Source organism: Pan troglodytes, chromosome 9 (assembly GCF_028858775.2).
Source record: "Pan troglodytes isolate AG18354 chromosome 9, NHGRI_mPanTro3-v2.0_pri, whole genome shotgun sequence".
Taxonomy (NCBI): Eukaryota; Metazoa; Chordata; class Mammalia; order Primates; family Hominidae; genus Pan; species Pan troglodytes.
The window spans coordinates 28777267-28804033 of NC_072407.2; the positions used below are offsets into that span (position 1 = coordinate 28777267).

General features: G+C 34.4%; 1 protein-coding gene across 2 annotated transcripts in view; it reads left to right on the forward strand.

Moving 5' to 3' along the window:
- Window positions 1–26767, forward strand: part of LUZP2 (leucine zipper protein 2) — a 580933-nt gene that overhangs the window by 221973 nt on the left and 332193 nt on the right. The window contains exons 2-4 of one of the 2 annotated variants that reach the window (XM_009460116.5): window positions 11298–11411; window positions 14264–14334; window positions 20383–20464. In XM_009460116.5, coding sequence (XP_009458391.2) covers window positions 11298–11411; window positions 14264–14334; window positions 20383–20464 — 267 coding nt within the window. Of the gene's footprint in view, window positions 1–11293; window positions 11412–14263; window positions 14335–20382; window positions 20465–26767 lie in introns of both variants that reach the window. The other variant, XM_521872.8, reaches the window with a different exon arrangement.

Here is a 26767-nt window from a genome sequence, read left to right on the forward strand (position 1 = left end):
CATAAAAGATATGATCTCATTCTTTTTTATGACCGCATAGTATTCTACGGTGTTTTTGTACCACACTTTTCGTTATCTAATCTGTCATAATGTAGTCTTAAGTAAGAAAATAATTTATTCAAAAGCTATTGCAGTAGAAAGAACACTTCAACCATACAATCTTTAAGCATCATAGAGCAAAGGCTTTCTTTTATAGAGAGAAAGGAAACAGGACTATCAAAAACTGGCTGTGGGGAAAAGAGTGAGCGGGTTGTGTGGCCGAACAATTGAACAGCAAATGTTTCTACACCATAAGCCAATTAATTAATGGTGTAAAAGCTAATCTCAGAGTGGTTGTTAAGGTGCCGTTCCATATTCCAATACTTAATGCTTATTGAAACCCAAGGTGAGACAGAGTTAACAGGCCTGAGAGAAGGCGAGAAGCTAGACCAAAAAGCTCGACCACTCTGGTCAAATGAAGCTAGCAGTCTTATGTGCAGATTAATCAGTGAAGCACAAGTTTAGCTAATCATTATGAGACAAAGAGTGGGAATTTGGAGTGTCTGTGAGTGCATCATAACAGGTAAATAAGGATGTCATCCATGAATTTTATCTAGCTCGTATGGCAAGGACAGTATTTTGCATTATCGCATTTTTGGAGACAAAAGGTTTGGGGAATTTCTTAACCATTGGTGATTTCTGGAAGCACAGGGCTCAGATACAGTTCAACATTATAAGTACAAAACAGTGTGCTAGTATCAAACAACATTTCTTCAGTCAAAGCATTCAATTTTGTGGTGAAACACATACATAAATAATAAAATATTATAATACTAAAAAAGAGATGGAGAATACAGAAAACCTTGACAGAAGATTAAGGATTGAAGAGACTGACTTGATGTATTTGGAGATTTTGTGCTGTGAAATCAAGTGTTAAGGCTATACAGTGTACAACGGTGTGTGGGAAGTTCTTAAATACCAGGAAGAATTTAAACAAATGATTCCTCAGGGAATTCATTTTAATCTTAGATCTAGTTTATTCACAGGAATTGAAATAGACAAAACACATTTAAATATTTTCAAGAAATTCTCTTTGATAATTAATTAACTGAGCACAGGGTATATAAGAGGAAATAGAGGAAAGCTGAACAAAGGAAAATGAAGGAGACAGATTCAAGCCCCAGGGCAGATGGCCTTGACCTTGACATGGCCGAAGGGGCTACTGATATTTTGAACTGTAAGTTGATCCAGTTAGAATTTTAAGTTAAAAAGTATAATTTGAATTAAATGGATTAGAAAAGCAAAAAAAAGAAAATTCATATAATGCTATTATATAAACATTCAAAGAGTGAGAACCTGAACTAGGATAGTAAGATTGGGTAGAGTCAAATAAAAATGTTCAAATAATTAGAATTGGAGAAGAGATGGGATTTGATTGAGCAAATGTTTATCTTTCAGAAATAAAGAAAATAATTAGTTAAATCATGGCCCCAAAATATCCATCTTTAGTGAAATTGGACAAACTTGTCAGTCTTACTGCTGACCAATCTTCCTGCTGAAGTCAACAGAAAAAATTGACAAAATTCAAAATAATAATTCCTTTTAAGGCACTGGAGAACTATCAATGCACAATGTAACAAGTACTCAACTGGCCAATCTCTGAGAAATAAAATATAGAGAAGTTAACACAGCATTTGGCACTATGTAGTACATTGTTTGCAAATATGCCCGTAACTATTCTCCTTATATCCATATACACTTACTTTATGACTTTGAAGCGTTTCCCATCAAGAAGTGAAGTATATTTACCTGACTCTTGAATCTGGCCTGAACTTGTGACTTGCTTTGTAACTGATACTGTTTGATTGATAGGATGTTATTCTAAATCTCAGCCTAAACCTGAAAAATACTCCCTGACCTCTGCTAATTCTCTTAGATCCCTGACCAACTGGTAGATGATCTGCTCTAGGCTAGTTTGCTGATAAAGCGAGATCCAGTTGCTTTCACTGATAAACTGACAGCAATTCAACCATAGAAGTAGAGTCATTGGCTGATGAACAAAAGATCGCAAATACAAGAATAAGCCCAACCAAGTGAATGGCCCAACTAAGCTCAGACTAACACACAGAATCATTAAGTAAATAAATGATAATAAAATAGACAAATTATTAAATATTATGTAATTTATTGGCATTGAAATGGGAACAATTAGAATATTTGAGTATTTACGTATCTATTAAAATATTGACTAACTAAATGATTTCCCACAAAGGATTTGCAGGCCATATTATTTTAGTTCTGAATTCTCCTCATTCAGGGAAGAAAGGTTATCAGTCTCACACAAATTCTTTCAGATAATAGAAAAAAAAATACTATCCAATTTGTTTCATGAGATAAGCAAAACTTAGATACCAAGCTTTACAAGAATATGAGAGAGACATTTACAAATGATTTTTTCTATGAAAATAAATGTAAAAATTATAAGCAAAATATTAGGAAACTGAATCTAGCAGAAGTATACATGAAATTATTTTGATAGTGTGAGACTAATTTAATGTAATCATTAATCATACATGTGAGATGGATCAATGCAATGAAGTACATTAATAGTATAAATGAAAAATGTATGTGATCACTTGAACCAATGCATTTATTAGACAAATTTTTGCTATGCTGATACTACATTACAAATTACTCCAAAGCCTAATGACTTACAAAAACAAGCACTTATTTTTCAAGCTCATGTTGGGAGCTTACTGCAAGTGTTTCTGCTTCAGAGTATGGATCAAATTCAGACCTGTTCTTTTATTTGTTTGTTTGTTTTGTTTTGTTTTGTTTTGTTTTGTTTTGTTTTGAGACAGAGTCCCTGTCGCCCAGGCTGGAGTGCAGTGGCGCGATCTCGGCTTACCGCAAGCTCTGCCTCCCGGGTTCACGCCATTCTCCTGCCTCAGCCTCTCCGAGTAGCTGGGACTACAGGCGCCCGCCACCACGTCCGGCTAATTTTTTGTATTTTTAGTAGAGACAGGGTTTCACCGTGGTCTCGATCTCCTGACCTCGTGATCCGTCCGCCTCGGCCTCCCAAAGTGCTGGGATTACAAGCGTGAGCCAGACCTGTTCTCTTTATTTTCTTACTGAAGAAGCCTGAGTTGAAGCAGTTACCTACGGTTATTTTTTCACATGGCCAATAGCAGGAGAACAAGAAGCTAAGAAAAATAACATAAACGACGTTTAATGTCACTGATAAGCCATGTCCACTAGCGTGCCTTTGGAGTGTCACATGACCAAATGAATGACACAGGGATTTCTATTCTGCTTATATTTGCAGCATAGTAAATATGGGAAGGGAGAAAGGAATTGTTAGCAAATAATAACACCTACCATAATGAAGCAAGCAACATTTTATAACATTCAAATTTTATTCATGAATAAATGATTAAGAAACTAGAAAGGGAACATTTTACATCTGATAATGTAAAAGAAAAAGAAGAAGAATATTTACTACAAAAATTCAATAGGAAATACCATATTTGGGGTGAAATATTGAAAGCTCTTTCTCCTACAATCTGGAATAAGACAAAGATGTTTATAGTATCAATTCTGTTGAGCACTGTAGAATAGGTTTTTAATTCTTGATAATAAATTAGGATATAAAAGAAAAACTATCATTCTTGCAGAAAGTATGATTGTGTATATAGAAAATTCAAAAGATTCTAAATGTAAGCGATGCACAAATGTAAGTTATTCACAAAAGGATTGTGCACTGAAAACTACACAATATTATTAAGATAAAATGTTACGATCTCTAAATAAATTGTAGTATATGAAATGTTTATGGAGCAGAAAACTCAACATTTTTAAAATGTGAATATAGTCACCCGAAACCCAAACAAGGTTTTATTCTTGTTGAAATTGACAAACCAATTCTAAAATGTATATGGAAATGCATTTGACCGTGAATAAGTAAGACAATCTTGAAGAAAATAACAAAATTTAAACTTTCAGACTCTTGGGTATCTATATACTTTTATAAAGCTTTAATAAATAAGAAACAGTGACACTAACAAAATGTTAAACAAATATTTCAATTTGATGGATTAAATAATATAGAAACAGACATCTTTTTATTGAAAACATTTATTTATAAAAAATGGCACTGCAAAATATTGGGATTTAATTATATGTTCCCGTGCAATACAGAAAAATACAATTCCAGGTTGTTTGCAGGTCTAAAATGTGAAAAGTGAAATAAGTAAATTAACTAATTACTTAATACATAGGCTTCCAGAACATATAGTAAGCCAGCTTACATTTCTTAAGCTAGGTCTAAAAAGGACAAATCCTGTTATAAATATTAATTTGGTCTATATTTGTATCAGTCTGTTTTCATGCTGCTGATAAAGACATACCTGAGACTGGGTAATTTATACAGGAAAAAGGGTTTAGTGAACTTACAGTTCGACTGGATGGGAAGGCCTCACAATCATTGTGTAAGGCAAGGGGGAGCAAGTCACATCTTACATGGATGGCAGCAGGCAAAGAAAGAGATCCATCAGATCTCATGAGACTCATTCACTATCATGAGAACAGCATGGGAAAAACCTGCCCCCATAATCCAACCACATCCCACCAGGTTCCTCCCACAACATGTAGGAATCATGGGAGTTACAATTCAAGATGAGATTTGGGAGGGGACACAGCCAAACCATATCAATATTTATGTTATCAACAACTCTTCATTAAAAGATACCATTAAGAGATTGAAAATTCAGGGCCAGGCACAGTGGTTCATGCTTGTAATCCCAGCACTTGGGGAGACCAAGGCAGGAGGATCATTTGAGGTCAGGAGTTCGAGACCAGCCTGGCCAACATGGTGAAACCCATCTCTACTGTAAATACAAAAATTAGCTGGGCGTGGGGGTGCATGCCTGTAATCTCAGCTACTTGGGAGGCTGAGGCAGGAGAATTGCTTGACCTCAGGACGTGGAGGTTGCAGTGAGCCGATATCATGCCACTGCACTACAACCTGGGCAACAGAGTGAGACCTCATATTAAAAAAAAGAGAGAGAGAGAGAGATTCAAAATTCAAGCAGCAGAATAGGAAATTATTTTAATACATTTAATCATAAAAGGGCTCATGTGTGGAATGTATAAATACCTCCCACAAATCAATAACAAGCAATGGGCAAACTAATGGAAAAAGGGCAAAAGTCATGAGTGAGCATTTTATAAAGGATATATAAAAATCACCTTTAGTAACATCCTCCCTTTATGAGTCACCAACCAGGGAAATTCAAATTATAGCTAAAATGAGACGCTATTACACCACTACTAGAGTTACTGAATTAAAAACAAGTACTAATGATACGAGTGTGGATAAGAATATGAAGCAACTGGAATTCTGTACCTCTCCTACCCTGCAACTAATTTGAAAAATTTTTTGGCTGTTATTTGCTAAAGTAGAACATATGCGTGCTTTATGATGCGGCAATTCCATTCTTAGATATATACCCAGCATAAATGTGTTTATATGTTAACCACAAAGCATATGAAATATTCATTGCAGCATTACTCATAATATTCAAAAACTGGAAAAAGTCACAAGTGTCTATCAACACTAGAAAAAATTGCTGTACAGTTATTCACCACTACACTATGCAGTATTAAAAATTAATAAACTGGCTGGACACGGCGGCCCATGCCTATAATCCCAGCACTTTGGGAGGCTGAGGCAGGAGAATTATTGGAAACCCAGAGTTCAAGACCCTGCTGGGAAACATCATGAGACCCCCATCCCTACAAAAAATTTTAAAAACTTAGCCCTGAGTGTGGTGATGTGTGCCTATAGTTCCAGCTACTCGGGAGGTTGAGGTGGGAGGATGGCTTGTGATCAGGAGTTCGAGGCTGCAGTGAGCTATGATTACACCATTGCACTCCAGACTGTGTGAGAGAGCAAGACCCTATCTCTGAAAAATGAAAAATGAAAAATAAAACGTAATAAATAAAAATTAAACTTCGGGTAAAATATGAAAAATTTTTACAAACTTGATATCATATTAAATGAATCAAGCAAAAGACATTTGATGTATATGATTTATATGTGTATTAATTTCAAACATAAGCAAATAATTTTAAGTCACAGAAGTCTGAATATTGGTTATATGTTGGGAGGAGGGTAAAGGTAATGAATGGGTGCCATCAAAGAAAAGCTTCTAAGGTTAGTTTTCTATGTCTTAAATTTCCGAGGTGTTTAGTTTGCAATACTTCAAGTGTGTCCTTGGGATTTTTGTTTTTCTACATGAATGCTGTATCTTAATACAGTTTCTATTTGAAGACAATGGACTAAGAAAGATAGTATCACTTGAAAATTACAAATATGGTACTCAGTGATGAAGCATAACTTTTTATTTTAAAGTCAAAGACAAGCCAGGGGTCATGGCTCACATCTATAATCCCAGCATTTTGGGAGGCTGAGGAGGGCAGATCGATTGAGCTCAGGAGTTAGAGATCAGCCTGGGTAACATGGCAAAACCCCATCTCTACTAAGAATAGAAAAAAATTAGCTGGTGGTAGTGGCGTGTGTCTATCATCCCAGCTAACTGGGAGGCTGAGGTGGGAGGATGGTTTGAGCCAAGAAGCAGAGGTTACAGTGAGCCGAGATCATGCCACTGTACTCCAGCCTGGGTGGCAGAGACAGACCCTGTCTCAAAAAATCAATCAATCAATTAATTAAATGAAGTCAAGGACAAGACAGAAGGTATTCTATCACCTCCTCTATTCGACATTGTTTTGAATGTCTTAGGCAACTTGATTAGTAAACAAAAAGAAATAAAATTATAGCTATTAGAAAAAGATATGACTGGTAAATTCAAGGAAGTTATTGCTACCACTTTAAAAAGTCAACAGAATAAACTAGATAACTATGACAACTAATAAAGATGTTCAATGAGGTATCTGGAAACAAAATCAACTTACAGACAGTAACTTTAAACATGACAAGCAATATCTATTTAGACAATTAAATGGAGAAACCCATCCACAATAGTAGCAATAAGTCTAATAAAAAATGAGTAAATGTAAAGAATTCCCATATTATAAAAACATACTGGCATAATAAATGAGAGTATATTTCTGGATGGAAAGATGTGTGATTGTTATCTATTTCCCTAAATATAATTATAATGCAAATGCAATTTCAATTAAATTCCCTGCAGGAATTTACAGAAAATTGACATGCTTATTCTAAAATTCATTCAGAAGAAACAAAAGAGAACATTTGCCAATGAAACTGTGAACAAAAACAATAGGGGGGATGAATCTGAGAAGTATCAAAATGTTGTACACAGTTTTAATAATTAAATCATGATATGTCATGAAGACAGCAAATGAATCTGAATACAGAATTTAAAAACATTTAGAAAAAATAATTTGTTACATCAAAAAGTGCCATATTAAAATCAGCAGGGGAAGTATTGTATCCAATCGTGTTAGGACAACTGGCTATCCATATTTAAGTTATAGTCCCCCTTCCTACTATACATATATATTTGTATATATGTTTATATGTAGATTGAAAAATCAATTGGGTAGTTTAGTAAAAATTAAAAATGGATACATTTTTATAAGTGTACATAAACTTTTAAATAACATGGGTTGGAGAAACCTAAGAATAGTCCAGATGCCATAAAGAAAAAGGATTTATCTAAATAAATTATTTAAAAGAAATTGGAGAGGGGTAAATGTAAATACCAATAAGAGGTATGAAAAAAAATCCATACAATGACAATGAATTAAAAGCCATAGTGGACAAGAATCTTCCAAATAAAGTAGGTAAATGTAATAGGTTGAAATATGTGCCCCCAAATTTATGTGTTGAAATCCTTATCTCTAGTACATTAGATGTAACTTCATTTGGAGATAGTTTTTGCAGAGGTAATAAAGTTAAAATAAGGTCTTTAGGGCAGACTCTAAACCAATATGACTAGTGTTCTTATGTAAAGGGGGAATTTAGACACAGAGATACACCGGGAAGGAAGATCCTGTGAAGAGACATAAGGAGAAGACAGCCATTTGCAAGCTGATGAGAGAGTCCTAAGACAGATCCTTCTCTTACAGCCCTCACAGGAAACAGCCCTACCAACAACTTGATTTTGGATTTCTAGCATCCAGAATTGTGAGATGAAATATCTATTGTTTGAGCTACCCAGTCGTAGTTACTTTGTTATGGAAGCCCTAGAAAACTAATAAGTAACTAACTCAAAATTTAAATGGGCAAAAGATATAAACAGATAATTCACAGAGGAAGAAATACAAGTGGTAATATTATGAAAATGTAATCAATCTCTAATAAAGTAAATACAAATTACATCAGAAAGAGGGTATCATTTTTCACTCATGCCATTAGCAAATTTTCTTTTAAGAAGAAGGGAGATAAGACAATGTCTGGTTTAGGTGAAGGTGTGAAGAACATCAGAATATACTAAGAAAATTATAGGCTAGAATAGCTGATAGGCAATTTACCAGCACATATTGAAACTAACACAAAATATCTCATGTACCCCATAAATACATGTACCTACTAAATACCCACAAAAATTAAAAATTCAAAAAAATAAGTGCAAGGTATGGGCACTGAAGCCAGACCTCCCACCCTGCTCCCCCTCCCCCACAAAAAAAAATTAACATGTTGACTTTTAGTGAAATATTTACACTTTTAGAAACTTATATCACAGAAGTACTCTGGGAATTCTTTTATGCCCACATATATACACTTTATTAATTTTTAAGAGAGAAAGAAAAAATTGGAAACACCATAAATTATCAGTGGTAAAAATATATTCAAGTACAACCAAAATGGATAGGAACATATATAGACATGGAAAGTGCTCTAAGACATATGAAGCCAGTTACAGAACCTGAGTGTAGGAGGGTAATATTTACTTTTCATGTAAGCAAGAGAAAATTATTAGAAGATGAACATACACTCATTTGTAAATGGAAGAAAACCCAATAAAATGTTAGCCAATACTTTCCTTATGGTTACTTCTGCAGTGTAATTTGATTTCCTCTTACATAAGGACCTTAAATGTTTGAATCTAAAGTAGTATTGTTAATTAACAATTCTGCCAACATTTTCCTGATAATTTGTGTCCTCTTCATGGTTCTCAATGTATTTACCAGAAAATAGAGAGATTTAAATTGGTTCTGTTTTCCTCATAATATTATTTGAAAATCAAATATGAAGATGAAATGAAATGATGTTATATATTATAAAATGGAAGTGTTATTTATAATTTAATTAAAAGTAAATATAGTAAACAAAGTCAACATTTATTTGTGTAATAGAGAAGAAAGAAGTAATATACAGTAAGTTCTTGAAGGACGCAGTGAACATTTAACTGATAAACTCATAGCCAAATCAGTATATTCTTTCAAAATTGTGGTTAAGATATTAGGCTTTGGAGACTGACTGATACACCACTTTCTTAATAGCATGTCCTTAGAAGTTATTTACTACTCTTGTGACTTAATTTCCATGCCTATAAAATAGGTACGGATGTGTTATGCATGTCATTTCATTTACTCTTCAGAACAAATTCATGAGAAAAGCACTATTATTAACCCTATGTATAATATGACAGCATATATAATAACCTGTCAATACATATAATCTACTATTATGAATTATGGTCACTTAAGATGATTTTGGAGATGTGTTTATTGTTCAGGAGAAACAAATTGGGGCATAAAGTAAGGTTAAAAAATTGGAAGAAAATAAAAACATGCCTTGCTGTTTGTTTAACTTTGCCAGTGAGACTGAATGGAAATTTGGGGCATTAATAATTGTCTGATTACTGGTTGATTACTGTTCATCAGTGAAATTCACAAGGCCAGCGAGAATATTGTGGTTCTTAGCAATGGGCCATTCCGATTTCCTTTTAATGAGAAGAATGTGAAGAGTGCTAGAGACCTATATTTAGCAAATGAGAAAAAGAAAAAAATTGTAATAGAAGTCTATTCTAGATGAGATGAATGTATTAATCATCACTAAGGCCATTAGGAGATCTAGTTCCTCTATATTTCTGCAGAATGACTATAAATTCATCATATTTCTTAGTAATCGAAATTATATATGTATATATTTTCAATTAATTACCTATCATGGGTTCAATGCTTTACACAAATTACCCTATTTAACACATGAAAATGTGGGTAAGTTAACTGTTCCATTTTACAGATTCTCAACTAAAGCTGAGAGAATTTGAGCCGTTTTCCCACAATTTTACAATTGAACTTGTCGACCCATCTTTCACTAAAAACACTGTTCTTCCTGACTTCCCTCTCAGTGAAGGGCTGTGTCCAAAAATTGCCTAAGCCAGCAACCTGGCATCATTAGTAAATAGCTCCCTTCCACCCTTATTCCACAACATGCAGTAAAAGAATTAAACACACACACACACACACACACACACACACACAGTTACACATACAGATACAGTATACTATTAATTCCATTTTGTATGTTTTGCTGAAATCAATCCAAGTTTCCCTGCCTCCCCTGCTTCTGCTCTAGTTAGGCCAGCATAATCTTTTGTCTGGACTATTGCAATGGTAACTTTCTTAACAGTCACCTGTTTTCCTATTTTTTTCCCTCCTCCCATTCACTCCTGAGTTTTCAGCCAGGGAAAATTTTCCAAAACATAAATCTGATCTTGTCATTTACTGCCTAAAACATCTCATTTACTTTCATTTGTTCTCAAAATAATGCCCAAATTCCTAATCATCACTTAACAGTCTTCTGAAATGAGTAGTCATTTCACATTTCAGCAGCAAATCTCCTGCTCCCCAGTTAGAACTCCAAACCTTCTGATATTTATTCACTTTTTGAAAAATTCAACATTTATTTTCTTTAGTGTCTGTATGAGTCCGTTTCACGCTGCTGATAAAGGCATACCCGAGACTGGGTAATTTATAAAGAAAAAGAGGTTTAGTGGATTCCACGTGGCTGGGGAGGCCTCCCAATCATGGAAGAAGATGAAAGGCATGTCTTACGTGCAGCAGGGAAGACATAGATAGATGTCTATGTCTATGTCATAGATATCTGGAGCATAGCTAGTCCTCACTGGGAAATGAAACTTTTGTTATAAAATGGTGTTTTCAATTTTCCCCTTTTATATGAAATCGTGACAACAAAACCATCTTAGTAATTGAGGTTTTAACTTCTCTAGATTTCACTGAAACTGTGAGTGTTAGTGATTATGACTGATGCCAAGTGGAACCATTTGGGGGGCTCTCATGCCTGTTCTTTCTGTGTTAGACAGGACTATGAAGAGCTAGAAAAGCAGCTGAAAGAAGTCTTTAAGGAGCGAAGCACCATTCTTCGTCAGCTGACAAAGACATCAAGAGAACTTGATGGAATTAAAGTCAATCTTCAGGTGAGATGAAAACTCATCTTCCGAGCAGTAAAAGAGGAGCAGTCATCTGATTTTCTGAGTGGATTGACATGCATTTTTAAATAGTTTTTAATGTGTTTCTGGGCTTGACCATGGTAGTTATTACTTACTATTATATGTGCCTTAAACAGAAATGTCATTTGAAATATAGTCTAGGAATCTGTGTTTAACAAATACAGAAATGGGAAAATTGTGTTCTTGGCAGAGCCATCAATTCCTCAAGCTTCTAAGATCAGTTTGACACCTGTGTTTTTCGTATTATAAAATGACAAGGTAATTATGATCAAGAGTTAAATAAATATAGGAATGACTCCTAGAAGAGAATTTTAAATTCCCCACGGGATAATTCTTAAGATTCTTTAATAAACCACATTACTGAAATAGGTAAATGCCTTTAAAAGGCAAGTGGCATCTGTAAAAAACATCTTAACATACTGAAATCTTTAAAAAATTCTACATAGGGTAAAAATAGTTTCATAAACATTTGATAATATATTGCAATATTTGACATAAACATTGTATTTATTATCTCCTGTATGCTAAAAGCTTTGTATGTATTACATGGTTTAATTCTTGTAATGTATCTATGAGGTAGATCCTATTGTGACATCCCTTGTTACACATGAGAGATAATGTTTAGGAAAGATATGTTATTTTTGAATGTTACAGAAGAAGCCAGAGTTTACATGTAGACAGTCTGGCTCCAGACACTATTAGTTACTGAACTGAACCATGTTTTTAAACCATGTGGAGTCGCTTCTGTCCACACTCTTCTCCTTAGCTTTCTAGTCCCATTAAGATGATAATAATGATAATGATGATGATGATGATGGTGGTAGTGGTGGTGGTGGTGGTGGTGGTGGTATTGGTATTAGTAGCCACTGAGGCTTATTGAACATGGTCAAGGTCCAGTGCTAGATACTCTTTCTACAATTTGTATTTAATTTTCACATGAAGACTATTAGTCACATTTCATAGGTGAGAAAACAGAATTAGAGAAAAGTTAACAAACTAAGAGCGCACAGATAGTTAAGGGACAGAGCTGGTATTTAAAGTCAATATCTAAGCTCTTCTTCCAGAAGATGTGTTACATATGGAGGAGATGGAAATGAGAGCAAAAAAAAAAAAATTATACACAACCCAGTAGGACACAGAGATGGTATCAGAATGATAACAGCGCAGGAATCATCGTGTTATGATGGAAGCATGCACAGAGCATTAGGGAAAACTCACAGGGATGAAAAGAAGTACAGATTGATTTCTAGTGAAGCCAATGCCTGAGTTTGTGGTTAAGTGAAAATTCACCAAGTGAATAAGACTGGGAAGAATACAAAGAAACCTGTACCTTCTCAGAGGCATAGAACACTCGACACATTGAGAATATTGAAAGCATATCGTGAAAGGCCCAGATGTGATCAGTCTTTACAATATTCCCAGAATACTCAGCCTTTCTATGCCAGTAGCCAAAGTCAAGACATCTCATAACAGTCTAGAAAGTTGCTTGATACCAATATACAATTTTATGGAGCTACATTTGCTGAAAGGATAACAATCCTACCACTAAACATAACTGCAGTTCTTAAAATGCCTTTTGCTTATTTTTTTGGCTGCCATTGTGCAAGGCTGATTTTGTGACTTGTGCCAGGTCATAAGACCATGATACACTTTGAACTTTAACTCCTGTGAATGATTATTTTTTTTTACATTTTAATTCTTCTTTTTGCTTTCCTTGTATTTATGTGAAGCTACTGTTTCATATAAATAAGATTGTTTATTGATTGCTTCCCAATGATAACATAAGCCAGTTACAGTAGGGAAGAGGTTTGTCTTGTAAAGTTCATCCCACTTCATTCCTGTTATAATACTTATCATACTACATTAAAATTGTTGATTTTCAACATTAGATTAAAAAATGTATGAAGGCAGGTACCATGACTTTGCGTAGGTCTTTGCGTGATTCATAATAGATATTTGTTAAATAAATATTAAGTAAACAAGTGTTTGCCCTTTTTGCTATTGTCAGTTCCCTACCAGTCACAACTATTCTTTTGCAAACAATATTCTTGCCTCTTAGTTTCGACTTTTAATGCCAAGAATGACCTGTTACCCTATTAATTAGTTTATTGAATATAAATAAGAAAGTTATTAGAGAAGGCTTAATAGGATAGATTCTCTTGCAAGAAAAAGCTCAGGAGACTTTTCTGCTGTAATTCATAGTCTCTGAATTCTGAATTTGCCAGAGTATATAAACACTAAGGACTGAAGTAGTATACATAATTTATTGTTAATATTCTGTCTATAGAGACCAGTTACAATTTTACATGGCCTGTTTTTTTTTGTGTGTGTGTGTCTTAATGTATTACTCATAAATAAGAAATCAACAAAACCTAACAGGTGCATGCCCTTTGACTATTTTAATCTTGAATTGTGATATTTCCTGACTTATGCAGGGAGGTTTGCTATGTTCCCTAATATTTGTAGAAGCTGTGCCAGACCTGGTCTAACTTGCCTGCAGAGAACACAGTAAAACTTCAAAGAATGAATAGAAGATATGTTTTATATTCACTTTAAAAGAGACCTAGATATTTGGAGAGTAGTTTCTCCTCCATCGAACCTCCGAAAGCCAAGACTGCTCAATTCCTTTCAGCCACTGTGTAGTTGGGTGTCATAAATTTCTGTTTACATCCTTAGAGCCGTGAGGACCATCATGGACTCATTTTTAATTCTTGTTCCAGGGCATATGTGCAGTCCTATCTAGTACTCTAGAACCAAAGTTAAAGTGAGCCTCAATTTCTCACCTGAATAAAACTTCATTTTTCCACTTTTCTTATCAGTCCTTAAAAAACGATGAGCAGTCTGCCAAAACTGATGTTCAGAAACTTCTGGAATTAGGACAGAAACAAAGGTAAGACTTTTCTTTTTTTCTTAGTTATTTCTGCCATAGTGTCAAGCAACATTCAGAAACTTCACAAAATTTATTGATTCTAAATATATGAACCTATTTATCTTTTCACTTATACTTAAATATGCATGTGATTCACTTGGGAATCTTGTTCAAATGCAGATTCTTACACAACTGGGGTGGGCTTGAGATTCCACATTTCTAAGAAGCTCTTTGGTGATGGTGGTGCTGATGCTTTTTTCTGCAAATAACAATATGAATGTTAGGGAGCTATAATACTTTCCTCAGTTAGTAAGATGGACCCTGGTAAGTCTGACCATCAATAGACAGATTTGATAATATTGACCTAAATGGACCATGTTTAATACAATCAAAACTTGATCATGGTAATAATGATGTGGTGGTAAAGAATGGAATTATTTTATTAACAATACAAGTAGAATCAGTACAATATTATTAGTATTGGTTTGCTTATTTTTGAGGGAAGCATATTATGAAATATACTTGTGTAAATTATAAAAAGCCATACGATTTTTAAATTGCTTTTCCAAGCCAAAAAAAGAAAAACAAGTATTTTAATATAGAAACAACTTTACGTCTGCTATACACTTACTAGCAGCTCTTCTAGTAGATTTGTATATATTTTCTTGTTTCATCTTCACAACTACCTTGTGAAGTGGCTATTATTCCCATTTTGTAGATGGCAAACTGTTGCTCAGAGTGCTTAGTGGAATTGCTGAGAATCACGTTAATTGGAATTTAGATTTAAAATCTGCTCTGTCTTACCCTACAGCCCCACCTTTCCAGTTTGGCTCACTGATCACAATGCAAAAAACTGTTTCAAAGTTTACATACAAGATAGCATGTGGAGTAGATTCTAAGTCCCTTCTCATCAGCCTATATGTCCTCCATTGACCTTGGTTCTTAATTCAAAACTCTATTATTGACATGCATTTGGGTTGAGCCAATGATATCTATTAAAAAATATAAAATCAATTGTTTTACATGGACTCTTATTATTATTTATAGTGACATGTTTATTATTTCTTTAATGTGAAATTCTCTTTAAAGTCTAATATTAAGAAAAACTTGAAAAAAGCAATCCGAACATGTTTCTGAAACAATATTATTTTAATTATTTCATTGGTTTGAAATAAATCATGCTCAATATTACACCAGTATTTGTGGCTCTGTGAAGTAGTGGTAGAGGACATAAGCAACATTTTGAATAGCAATAGTAGAACATTATTCAGTCGGAAAATAGAAAATCTTGTCATTTGTGACAACATGGATGAACCTGGAGGACATTATGTTAAGGTAAATAAGCCAGGCACAGAAAGACAAATACACCTAAACTCACTCTTATTTGGAATCTAAAAAAGTTGATATAAAAGAACTGGAGATTAGAGTGGTGAGAGAGAAAGAACTGGAGATTAGAGCTACCAGTGTCAGAGGTAGCTGGGGAGAGTGTTGGTGGTGAGATGTTGGCTAAAGAATATTAAATTTCAGTTGGTAAAGAGGAATAAGTTAGATGAAGTTAGTACATGATGACTATAGTTAATAATAAACTGTATTTTTAAAAAAATATTTTAAAAAACCATGAAAAGAGACCAAGAGATGCTGAAAATGATTACTTTATTTTATAGAGTATCTCAGGTTAGGAATGGAGAATAAACAAAAATAGAAAAACAAAAATTGATTTCTGCACAATACATGTGCAGCACCCAGTGAGAGACTGAGGAAGATATAGTGAGTTTGAGAAGATTAGAAAATAAATCTGTATGTAAAGACAAAAATAAAAATGGCTAAAAGATGGCATATACTGGATTTCAGTGATAATAAATAGGGAATCCCTTTTAGGTAGCTCCATAAGAAATAATATAATTAAAGAAACCTTTTAGGGGAAATATCGTGTTATTTCCTGGCTTTTAGGGAAATTACTCTGTCAAACCCATTCAGGGTAGAAAGAAAAATGTAGACCAGGGTGAGAAAACACTACTTAGAGACAAGGACAGGGAGATCTCAAGAGTTAAGACAATGGAGTAAAAGAAAATAAAGTCAGCCTTTCCTTACCACAGGAGGGACGCGGATGAGGAGACAGGCTTATGCATGATGTGAATGAAAACCTATTCTCTTAGTTTGTTGATATTTTCTTAAAATATCTATGTCTGATTCACATGACACCAAAAACAACACAAAAATCAGGAAAAAAAAATGTGAATAGGTGTTTAAGAATTTTAATCATCAAGTGTACATGTGGTAAACTATATAAACTACCAGATGATAGAACAAGTCTTTCAAAGAGAGGGTAAAATGGAGAATATTTTGGTCTTACTAATTCATAGTTTTATCTAAAATTAAAAATTTGTTTAAAATGCATAACTTGTATTATATACACAATCGAAGTTAGAATGGAAGACTCAATAAATTATAATAAAAGGTAACTTCTCAAAAGGATATAAGATGTGATGCATTCGTTTTTTGCTGTTTACCTAAAAAGAGAAATATAAAAATTGTGTGTATATTATGGTAAAAGAGACTGTGTATCTCATTTCAAAATCCGACTTATTAGTAAACATTAAAAGAGAAAAAATATCACCTTTGGTTATCAAAAATACTGATTTATTGCAAATTTAAACATCTTCTCCGAGTTTGAAAGAGTGCAGTGTGCTTGCCATTGCCATTTGGTCACATCCCCGGCTCTCAATTATTACCTTGTTTTCTGTTTGTCCTCACATCCTTGTCATCTGGCTTCATCTGGACTAGTGATCCCTAGAAGCCAGGCTTCTTTTATGTGACTCTGAAACCACTGGTCATAGCTGATGATTCAGAGGTGGCCACCAAAACAAAAACCAATCAATTAGTGTCTCCCTCTGGAACTGTAACATAGAGGCAACTAATAAGTCTTTCTGTGTAGCTGGAGCTAGGCTGTAAGTAAATTCAGGGGCTATGCTGTGGCCACATACAACTATGTGGAGAGAAAGCAGAGTGTCTTTCTAGCAAGACAAACAGAGAAAGGGGTGTGTTTGCGTGTGTGCACTTATGTGAGAGAAAGAGTGAGAAAATGAGAGTCATGTTGGCTTGAGCGTCACGTTTCAGGAATATTTACACAGCCTTGATAATATTCATAGGAGAGTCCCCAGGTGAATGGAGAGATTTTAAACCATACCATGCCAGGACTGAGAATATATAACCACAACAAGGAGAATAAGGAATAGGACAGGACCCCGAAATGTCTGAAAATTTGAAAATGTCCTTGAGCAAAAGAGAATAAAACCTTTTATTCTTTAAGGTGGTTGGTTGGTAGATTCCCGGAAGGCAGTTTTGGACTCAGTATACTAAAGCCCTTTACAATAATGTTCTCGAAAACTAAAAAAAAAAGCCTGGAATTGTGGCAAGTTCTTGATCTGTGATGTTATTAAAATATAAGCTGATAGTCACTAGAAAGAAATGCCTTTCTGTAGAGTGATTAAGGTGAGGGTGTTTTTATAGCTATAATTTGGGATGAAAGAGGTGTGGAATAATGGCCCTTTAAAATTCCTTGTAACACAAAATGTTATGCTAAAATATTTCAGTATTTGAGCTATCTATCACAGGTGTCACTCGAGCCAGGAATTTTTTAGAATTAAAGTTTCAGTTTAGTACCAAACAGAGCCCTAGAATAGCAGATATAGGTTGGGCAAATCTCAGTTGGTATTGGGAAGTGGTGCAGAGGCAAGTCAGGAATCATCTCTATAGGAGGATAACTTAGCAAGACTTTGAAGCAGAAATCTATAGCTAGCTAAAGCACTAGAGCAGTGAGCATGTGAAGACATAAGCCTAGAAAGAAGGCAGAAGAAGAGATGAAGAGATATAGAAGACAAAAAGTCTACTTTACCTTTCTGCCTGATAGTGTTCTTTGGCAGGAAAATATTCAGAATTCTCTATCTTTTCCAGATTTTACAATTTGTTTTTTGTCCTGTTCCCTAGATTGCCTCTAGATGTCAGAATGGGGGATTTTTTTGGAAGAAATATATAGATAGATACCTACTCCCACACATACATTATCTATCTATCTATATTTGTAAAAATATTCATACATACTTATTGTCATTTTAATAAAACATACTTTATTATTTAATTTTTAAGTGTTTTATGACCATCTTTTAAAAATAAAAATGAGAATTTTAAATTAAAATTGCTTAAAAATTTATTATTTTGTCATTTTAATTATAACTTTATTTTAAGTAGGAAATATAATTTTATTGTGTTTCACTCAGTGCTTGTTGAAGATTTGAGTGTTTGGGATAACATGTAGGTCCTTCCTTCCTTCCTTCCTTCCTTCCTTCCTTCCTTCCTTCCTTCCTTCTCAGTAGAGATAGTATAGTAACTCTTTATAGTTTGAGCATATAGACACTAAAACACAATTTCACTACCCCTCTATGCATTTGTTATCTATCATAATATGATGTCATAGTTTGGTGTGGGGTTTACAAAAGTGTCTTGCACATTGTAAGCCTACAATATATGTAGGTATATATTATATTATACTATAAACACTCTATGGAAAATATCAGAAATAATAATGGAAGCCCAGATTTTATATGTCCATATATGAAGAAAGTCTGATAAATGAAACCAGTCTGAGACAGTGATGGAAGCTGTCACTTAGAATCCACTTCAAGCACATTAAAAGCATCACCCAAGAAGGCATAAATTATTTAAAAACCAAAGTGACTGTAATTATTCTATAACTTGTTCTCACTGTATTTTGATTTGTCAACCAAAGTCCAAAATGATTACAAAAAACAGACAGACTTTCTTTCTCATTCTTGAAATTGGGACTGGGACATCAATCTCAAGGCTAATTAATCTGGCAGCCCCATTAAGTCCTGCTGGGTGAAAGAGCAGCTTATGGTTGTGTAGAACATCATGGTCAGAGAATGAACATAAGGGTGTGGAGAAATGTCAGTGGTTATTGCCATGACCTAACATTTGTTAAGTAATTCTCTTATAGGCATTGTGTTAAGTGCTTTGCTTGCATTCTGTCTTCTTAATATGAGCACAAACCTATAAGTTAGTTCTACCATTGTGCCCTTTTTTTGGATGAAGAAATTGAGTATGAGAGGGTGTGTCACTTGCTCAAATATCCAGAGCTAATCTGTTGGCACTAGATTGGAAGTTATAAATTAGTTTAGGTGCTGGTAAGACTCAAATAGGTTTCTATTTTGTTGTTGCTATTGCTTTGAGAGAATTTCTGTAGCCAGGAATTGCCACACATACAAACACAAACAAGTACACTAGCCTTTATCTAATATCTGATCTATTTGAGGTGATAGCTTGAGTAAAAAAAAAAAAAAAAAAAATCAAGGCACAGAAAGATAATATGATGTGTTATAAATAAATAAATCCTAAATCCTTAAGAGAAATGCAAATTTAGGGAAATATCACTCTTTTTAAAAAGGGAGACAGGATCCTTATGTACTACTGAGCTTGAGACACAATGAGTATATATGCATAGGCATGCATTTTTAAATTATCTTCATTAAATGAGACAGGCCTTAAGTTAAAATAAGTTTCTTTTCCCTGTTTTTACAAAAGATGTCAGGCCTTACAAAGAATGTATAAAGCACAATGCTTTAGAATTAATTAATTAAGAGCATCAGAAGGGAACAGTAATTTTATCCTATCAGCAAGTCTATGGTGACTTTTTCTAACCAGCATGTTCATACCCCAGTATGCTGTTAGCGAAATTATCTTTTCAACTTGAATTATATATTGCTTTGATTTAACACATCATGTGGCTCACAGATGATTCAAACGTGGGATTTTTATAAAGCATAATAGTAAGGTTATTTAAAAAAAATCAACTTGCTGTTAGTATTTGCATGGGAGAGAAAGCCTTTTATTACCAGAATCTTTAGACACATCCTGTATGCTTAACTGTGGCTTTATGCAATTCTAGTTGTCTATGTCCTAAATGTATACAGCAAAGCTTCCTTTCATAATGTACATAGGAAATAATGGAATTATATTATTTTCTCACTTATGTTCTGTTTTCTACTAAAATAGAGAAGAAATGAAGTCTCTTCAGGAGGCCCTGCAAAATCAGCTTAAGGAGACATCAGAGAAAGCAGAAAAACACCAGGCTACTGTAAGTGTGTTTCTTCTTTGTGCCTTTTGCTTTTGGGCTGGGACATTGTTACTTTCTTTTTCCAAAATCACTATGGAACAAACACATCTATAAAAAATAAAAGTGAAAAGACAATAAAAGAAGCATCAGTCAATGTGAACAGAATAGTACTTGGTCAGCTTTCATTCCTGGAAAAGGTTAATGTTTTATTTCATTATTAGGGGGTCATCTAATTCCCAGCCTACTTTTAAGAATGAGAAACTAAAGGACAGAGTGGGACAAGAGTTCTGGTGTCAGGGCTTCATCAGTGGCTCTCACATTGTGGGATGTCACTGACTGTGAAGTAAATTAAGCTAAGTGATAGTTAAGTCACACCCCACATCCACTGAATAAGGATCTCTCAGGAGCAGGGCCATGGAATCTATTTAATCCATCCCACGGGTTATTCTAATGCATCCCAAAGTTGATGAATCAAACTCCTCTCCTGACAGCAAGAATTGTGAGAAATAAACTATGAAACAAACTTTCTCACCCGGAATGACGTTCCCTTGACCCCACCGTTTCAGCTCTTACTACGAATATTTACCACAGGCAGGAGGGATGGTGTTTCTGAGAGCCATGCTGAAAACTAGGTTTCTACTGTATTCCCCAAAGCCACCTTATGCACCATGTATAGGGATTGGACCTTATATCTTGTTTTCAAGATCTGAGTCTGTTTTAAAATATAGTGTGTTAATTGAACATATGAGGTATGGTAAGGTCAACAGATCAGGAAAGACTCCCACTGAAAACATAGCTTATTTCTCACAGTTCTAGCTGCACACCACAGAGGGGCCACACGGGGAGGCACCCAGGCTGTTCATGAGGCAGAGGGAGAGGAGGAAACTATGGGTAAGAGGCTTTGTTGTGGTTTCTGAGGCAATGAACAAGTGAGGCAGGATAAGTGGGCTTGGGATTGGATAAATGGGCTTGGGATTGGCCAGTTTGAGTGATTTTTGGTTGGCTCTGGGGCATAGCAGCTGTCCTGACTTATAACCTGTCCCTAAGGTGATTAGGGCAACTCCACAGTGGCCTGGGATAATAAAAGGGGGGCAGTTAAGAGTGTTGTTTTTCGATTGGTTGTTTGTATTTGAAAAGTGTGTCTCTGGGAGGAGGACTTCTCACCTCCAAGACGTTGGAGCAGCAATGAGAGAGTCCAGAACTAAGGCAGGGTGGCTCAAGCATATGATTGGGTTGTTCAGAGCAAGGCTGATCCAGCACATCCATGAAGAACAAATGTTAAAGCATCAGATTTACAGAAGCTAAAACCGTGGTGAAGCCTAAATCTCCATTTAGGTCAATTACCTGGAATCCTAGGCTCTCTAAACACAGTCAGCCTGCCTTTCTTTTACAAAACTTCCTTTAACAACCTTGATTAAAATGTGGAGTTTTGCTTCTGAAACTCAGTCCAGTCTGTCATCTGCAACAGCTGATTTCAGGAACAGCCTTTCCAACAATGATTGTTGACTTTTCAAAGTACAGAACTGTTTCATGTAAGGATTCACTGTTATCTGTTCTGTTCACCTGTTAGGACGGGCATGTTGGTTCATTGCTATGCCACGGCAACTCTCACTGCTCACCTGAAATGTGGCCTAAAGTCTGGTTCACTGGATACCAAATGTTACATAAAAGAATAGATATATTTTTAGTATCAGCTTGTCGATCCCTCCTCCCAACACCGGACCTAGCTTGCTGAATGGTCCTAATTGCAATCACATTTCTGCCATGACTAATCATATTTAATCTGAGTTTCTTCATAGCCTAATGACAAACAATGGTAGAGCAGAATAGAAGTGCTCACACAGACTATTTTCTCTGGTCTCATAATAAAACTACATTGTTTGTTTCCTTACTGAAAAAGAGTAATTCAAATAACGTGTTTCTAGCTTGCATTTGCACAGCTATAAGCTAAGGCATGAACTCATAATTATTCCAGTAGATTATGCAAACTGTCTGAGATCCAAAAAGAAGAGAGTTATAACTTTTGAAAGAGCACAAACCAAAGTTAGAATATCCAAGTATGACAAATGTCATGGACAAATAATATAGACTGAGTCACCTTTGCCTTCATCTCAGCGTGTTGGCAGTGCCTTCCTTATGGCTGAACACTGGATCTTGAGGGAAGCTTTCTCTTTTCCCCCAAAATTCTTCACTAAACCAGAAACTTCCTAAAGAAACTCATAACTTAATATGTGCTTCAGAGTAAGAGTGTTTGGGATTTAAATTTCTAGTAGGCCATGTACTAATTCTGTAAATTTACTAGCTCATTACCAGTCTTGATCAAGCTTTTTAACTTCTGCAAGTTTCCTCATTATCACATTTAAGGGGTTATTCACATTAAATTAATGTACATAATCTCTCTAAAATTATATCTGGCATGTAGTTGATAGTAGACATTAAACTAAAGTCATTCCCCTTCCTTCTGCACTTCCCATTTTAATTTCATCTTCATCAGTTAGCTGAATGAATATAAGCAAGTCATTTGATTTCTCTGAGGCTTTTTCATTGTAAGAAGTACAATGGTACTAATGTAACAGGTTATTTGGTGGTTATATGAGATGATGCATGCACTGTTGAGCAGAAGATGTGATCTATTATAAGCAACTTCTAAATTGTATCACATAATCATCATCATTATTAGTATTTTTTCTTCCTAACCATTTAAAATCTTTGTTATATGATAATATTGTGGTAAGAATTATCAGGGATGACAGAATGCATACCTAATAAAAGGACTATTAAAATAATATATTCAATTGTTCATACTTTAGGATGTTCTATTTCCTCAACTCTATTTACATTACTATTCAAAATAATTTTGTTTTGCAATTTCTGCATACTGCTGCATAGATTTTCAATGGCTATTCTTAAAAGCCAGCATTGAAATGTTTGAGAGTGACCTCGGGTTCTCAGAGACTTACAAATGGTGTCTTTATGGGAATCAGACATATTACCTGTCTATCAGTGATCAGGGGCAACACAGTGATATTTTTACTGTTATTAAAAACTACTAGATGGTGAGGTTTTTCACCAAAGGCTTGCATTTTCTTAAATGCAGACTATTTCTTTTTTATTTGGTATTCCTGTTAATTTCTTTTTTTATTTTCCATAGGTCATTAGGGTACAGGTGGTATTTGGTTACATGAGGAAATTCTTTAGTGGTGATTTGTGAGATTTTGGTGCACCCATCAGCCAAGCAGTATACACTGCATCCTATTGGTAGTCTTTTATACCTTGCCCCCCAGTCACACTTTCCCCCAAGTCCCCAAAGTCCATTGTATCATTCTTATAACTTTGCGTCCTCACAGCTTAGCTCCCACATATCAGTGAGAACACACAGTGTTTCGTTTTCCATTCCTGAGTTACTTCACTTAGAATAATAGTCTCCAATCTCATCCAGGTCACTGCAAATGCTGTTAATTTGTTCCTTTTTGTGGCCGAGTTGTATTCCATTATATATATATGGTTAATATATATGTTATGGTTAATTATAATTATAGATATATATTTATATATATTTATAAATATTTATAAATATTTATAAATATATATAAATGTATATATATTTATAAATATATATTTATATACATTTGTATATTTATATATAATATATGCATTTATATATTATATATAATATATAAATGTATATATTATATATATAAATATATACATGTATATATTATATATATAATATATACATTTATATATTATATATAATATATACATTTATATATTATATATAAATATATATATAAATGTATATATTATATATAATATATAAATGTATAATTATATATAAATATAATTATATATTTATATATAAATACATAAAAATAAATATAATTATATATTTTATGTATATAAATACATAAAAATAAATATAATTTTATATATATATATATATATATATATATCACCATTTCTTTATCCACTTGTTGATTGATGGGCATTTGGGTTGGTTCCACAATTTTGCAATTGCGAATTGTGCACTATAAACATAAGTGTACAAATATCTTTTTCATATAATGACTAATTTTCCTCTGGGTAGATACCCAGTAGTGGGATTGATGGATCAAATGGTAGTTCTACTTTTACTTATTTAAGGAATCACCACACTGTTTTCCACAGTGGCTGTACTAGCTTACATTCCCACCAGCAGTGCGAAAGTGTTCCCTGATCACTGCATTTATGCCAACATCTACAGTTTATCGATTTTTTGATTATGGCCATTCTTGCAGGAGTAAGGTGGTATTGCATTTTGATTTTGATTTGCATTTCCCTGATCATTAATGATATTGAGCATTTTTTCATATGTTTATTTGCAATTTGTATATCTTCTTTTGAGAATTATCTATTCATGTCCTTAGCCCACTTTTTGATGGGATTCTTTTTAACTGATTTGTTTGAGTTTGTTGTAGATTCTGGATATTAGTCCTTTGTCAGATGTATAGATTATGAAGATTTTCTTCCAATCTGTGTGTTGTCTGTTTACTCTGCTGACTGTTCCTTTTGCTGTGCAAAAGCTCTTTAGTCTAATTAAGTCCCAACTATTTATCTTTGTTTTTTTGCTTTTGCTTTTGGGTTCTTTGTCATGAGAGCCTTGCCTAAGCCAATGTCAAGAACGGTTTTTCCAATGTTATCCACTAGAAATTTTATAGTTTCAGGTCTTAGATATAAGTCCTTAATCTATCTTGAGTTGATTTTTGTATAAGGTGAGAGATGAAGATTGTTTCATTCTCCTATATGTGGCTAGCCAATTATCCCAGCAACATTTGTTGAAAAGGGTGTCCTTTCCCCACTTTATATTTTTGTTTGCTTTGTCAAAGATCAGTTGGCTGTTAAGTATTAGGGTTTATTTCTGGGTTCACTATGATTTCCATTGGTCTATATGCCTATTTGTATACCAATACTATGCTGTTTTTGTGACTATGGGCTTATAGTTTGAAATCAGGTAGTGCAAAACCTCCTGATTTGTTCTTTTTGCTCAGTCTTGCTTTGGCTATGAGGGCTCTTTTTTGTTTCCATATAAATTTTAGAATTGTTTTTTCTAATTCTGAGAAGAATGATGGTGGTATTTTAATGGGGATTGTGTTGAATTTATAGATTGCTTTGGGCAGTATGGCCGTTTTCACAATATTGATTCTACCCATCCATGAGCATGAGATATGTTTCCATTTGTTTGTGTCATCTGTGATTTCTTTCAGCAGTGTTTTGTAGTTTTCCTTGTAGAAGGCTTTTGCCTCCTTGGTTAGGTATATTCCTAAGTATTTTACTTTTTTTGCAGCTATTATAAAAGGGGTTGAATCCTTGATTTGATTCTCCACTTGGTCGCTGTTGGTGTAGAGAAGAGCTACAGATTTGTGTACAGTAATCTTCTATCCAGAAACTTTACTGAATTCTTTTATCAGTTCTAGGAGCTTTTCAGAGGAGCCTTTAGGGTTTTCAAGGTAAATGATAATATCATCAGCAAACAATGACAGTTTGACTTCCTCTTTACCAATTTGGATGCCATTTATTTCTTTCTCTTTTCTGATTGCTCTGGATAGGAATTCCAACACTATGTTGAAGAGGAGTGGTAAAAGTGAACCATCCTTGTCTTGTTCCAGTTCTCAGAGGGAATGCTTTCAACTTTTCCCCATTTAGTATTATGTTGGCTGTGGGTTTGTCATAGATGCCTTTTATTACATTGAGGTATGTCCCCTGTATGCTGATTTTGCTGAAGGTTTTAATCATAAAGGGATGCTGGGTTTTGGAGAATGCTTGTTCTGATGAGCATTCAACAGAGAATGCATCATCTGTTGAGATGATCATGGAATTTTTGTTTTTAATTCTGTTTATGTGGTGTATCCCATGTATTGACTTGTGTATGTTATACTATCCCTGCATCCATGGTATAAAACCCACTTGATCATGGTAGATTATCTTTTTGATATGTTGGATTCGGTTAGTTCGTATTTTGTTAAGGATTTTAGTGTCTATGTTCATGAAGGATATTGGTCTGTAGTTTTATTTTTGGCTATGTCCCTTCCTGGTTTTGGTAATAGGGTGATGCTGGCTTCATAGAATAAATTAGGGAGGGTTCCCTCTTTTTCTATCTTGTGGCATAGTGCCAAAAGGATTGTTACCAATTCTTCTTTGAATATCTGGTGGAATTCTGCTGTGAATCCATCTGGTCCTAGACTTTTTTGTTAGTAATTTTTAAATTACCATTTCAATCTTGCTGTTTGTTATTGGTCTGTTTGGGGTTTCTAGTTCTTCCTGATTTAAGCTAGGAGGGTGGTATTT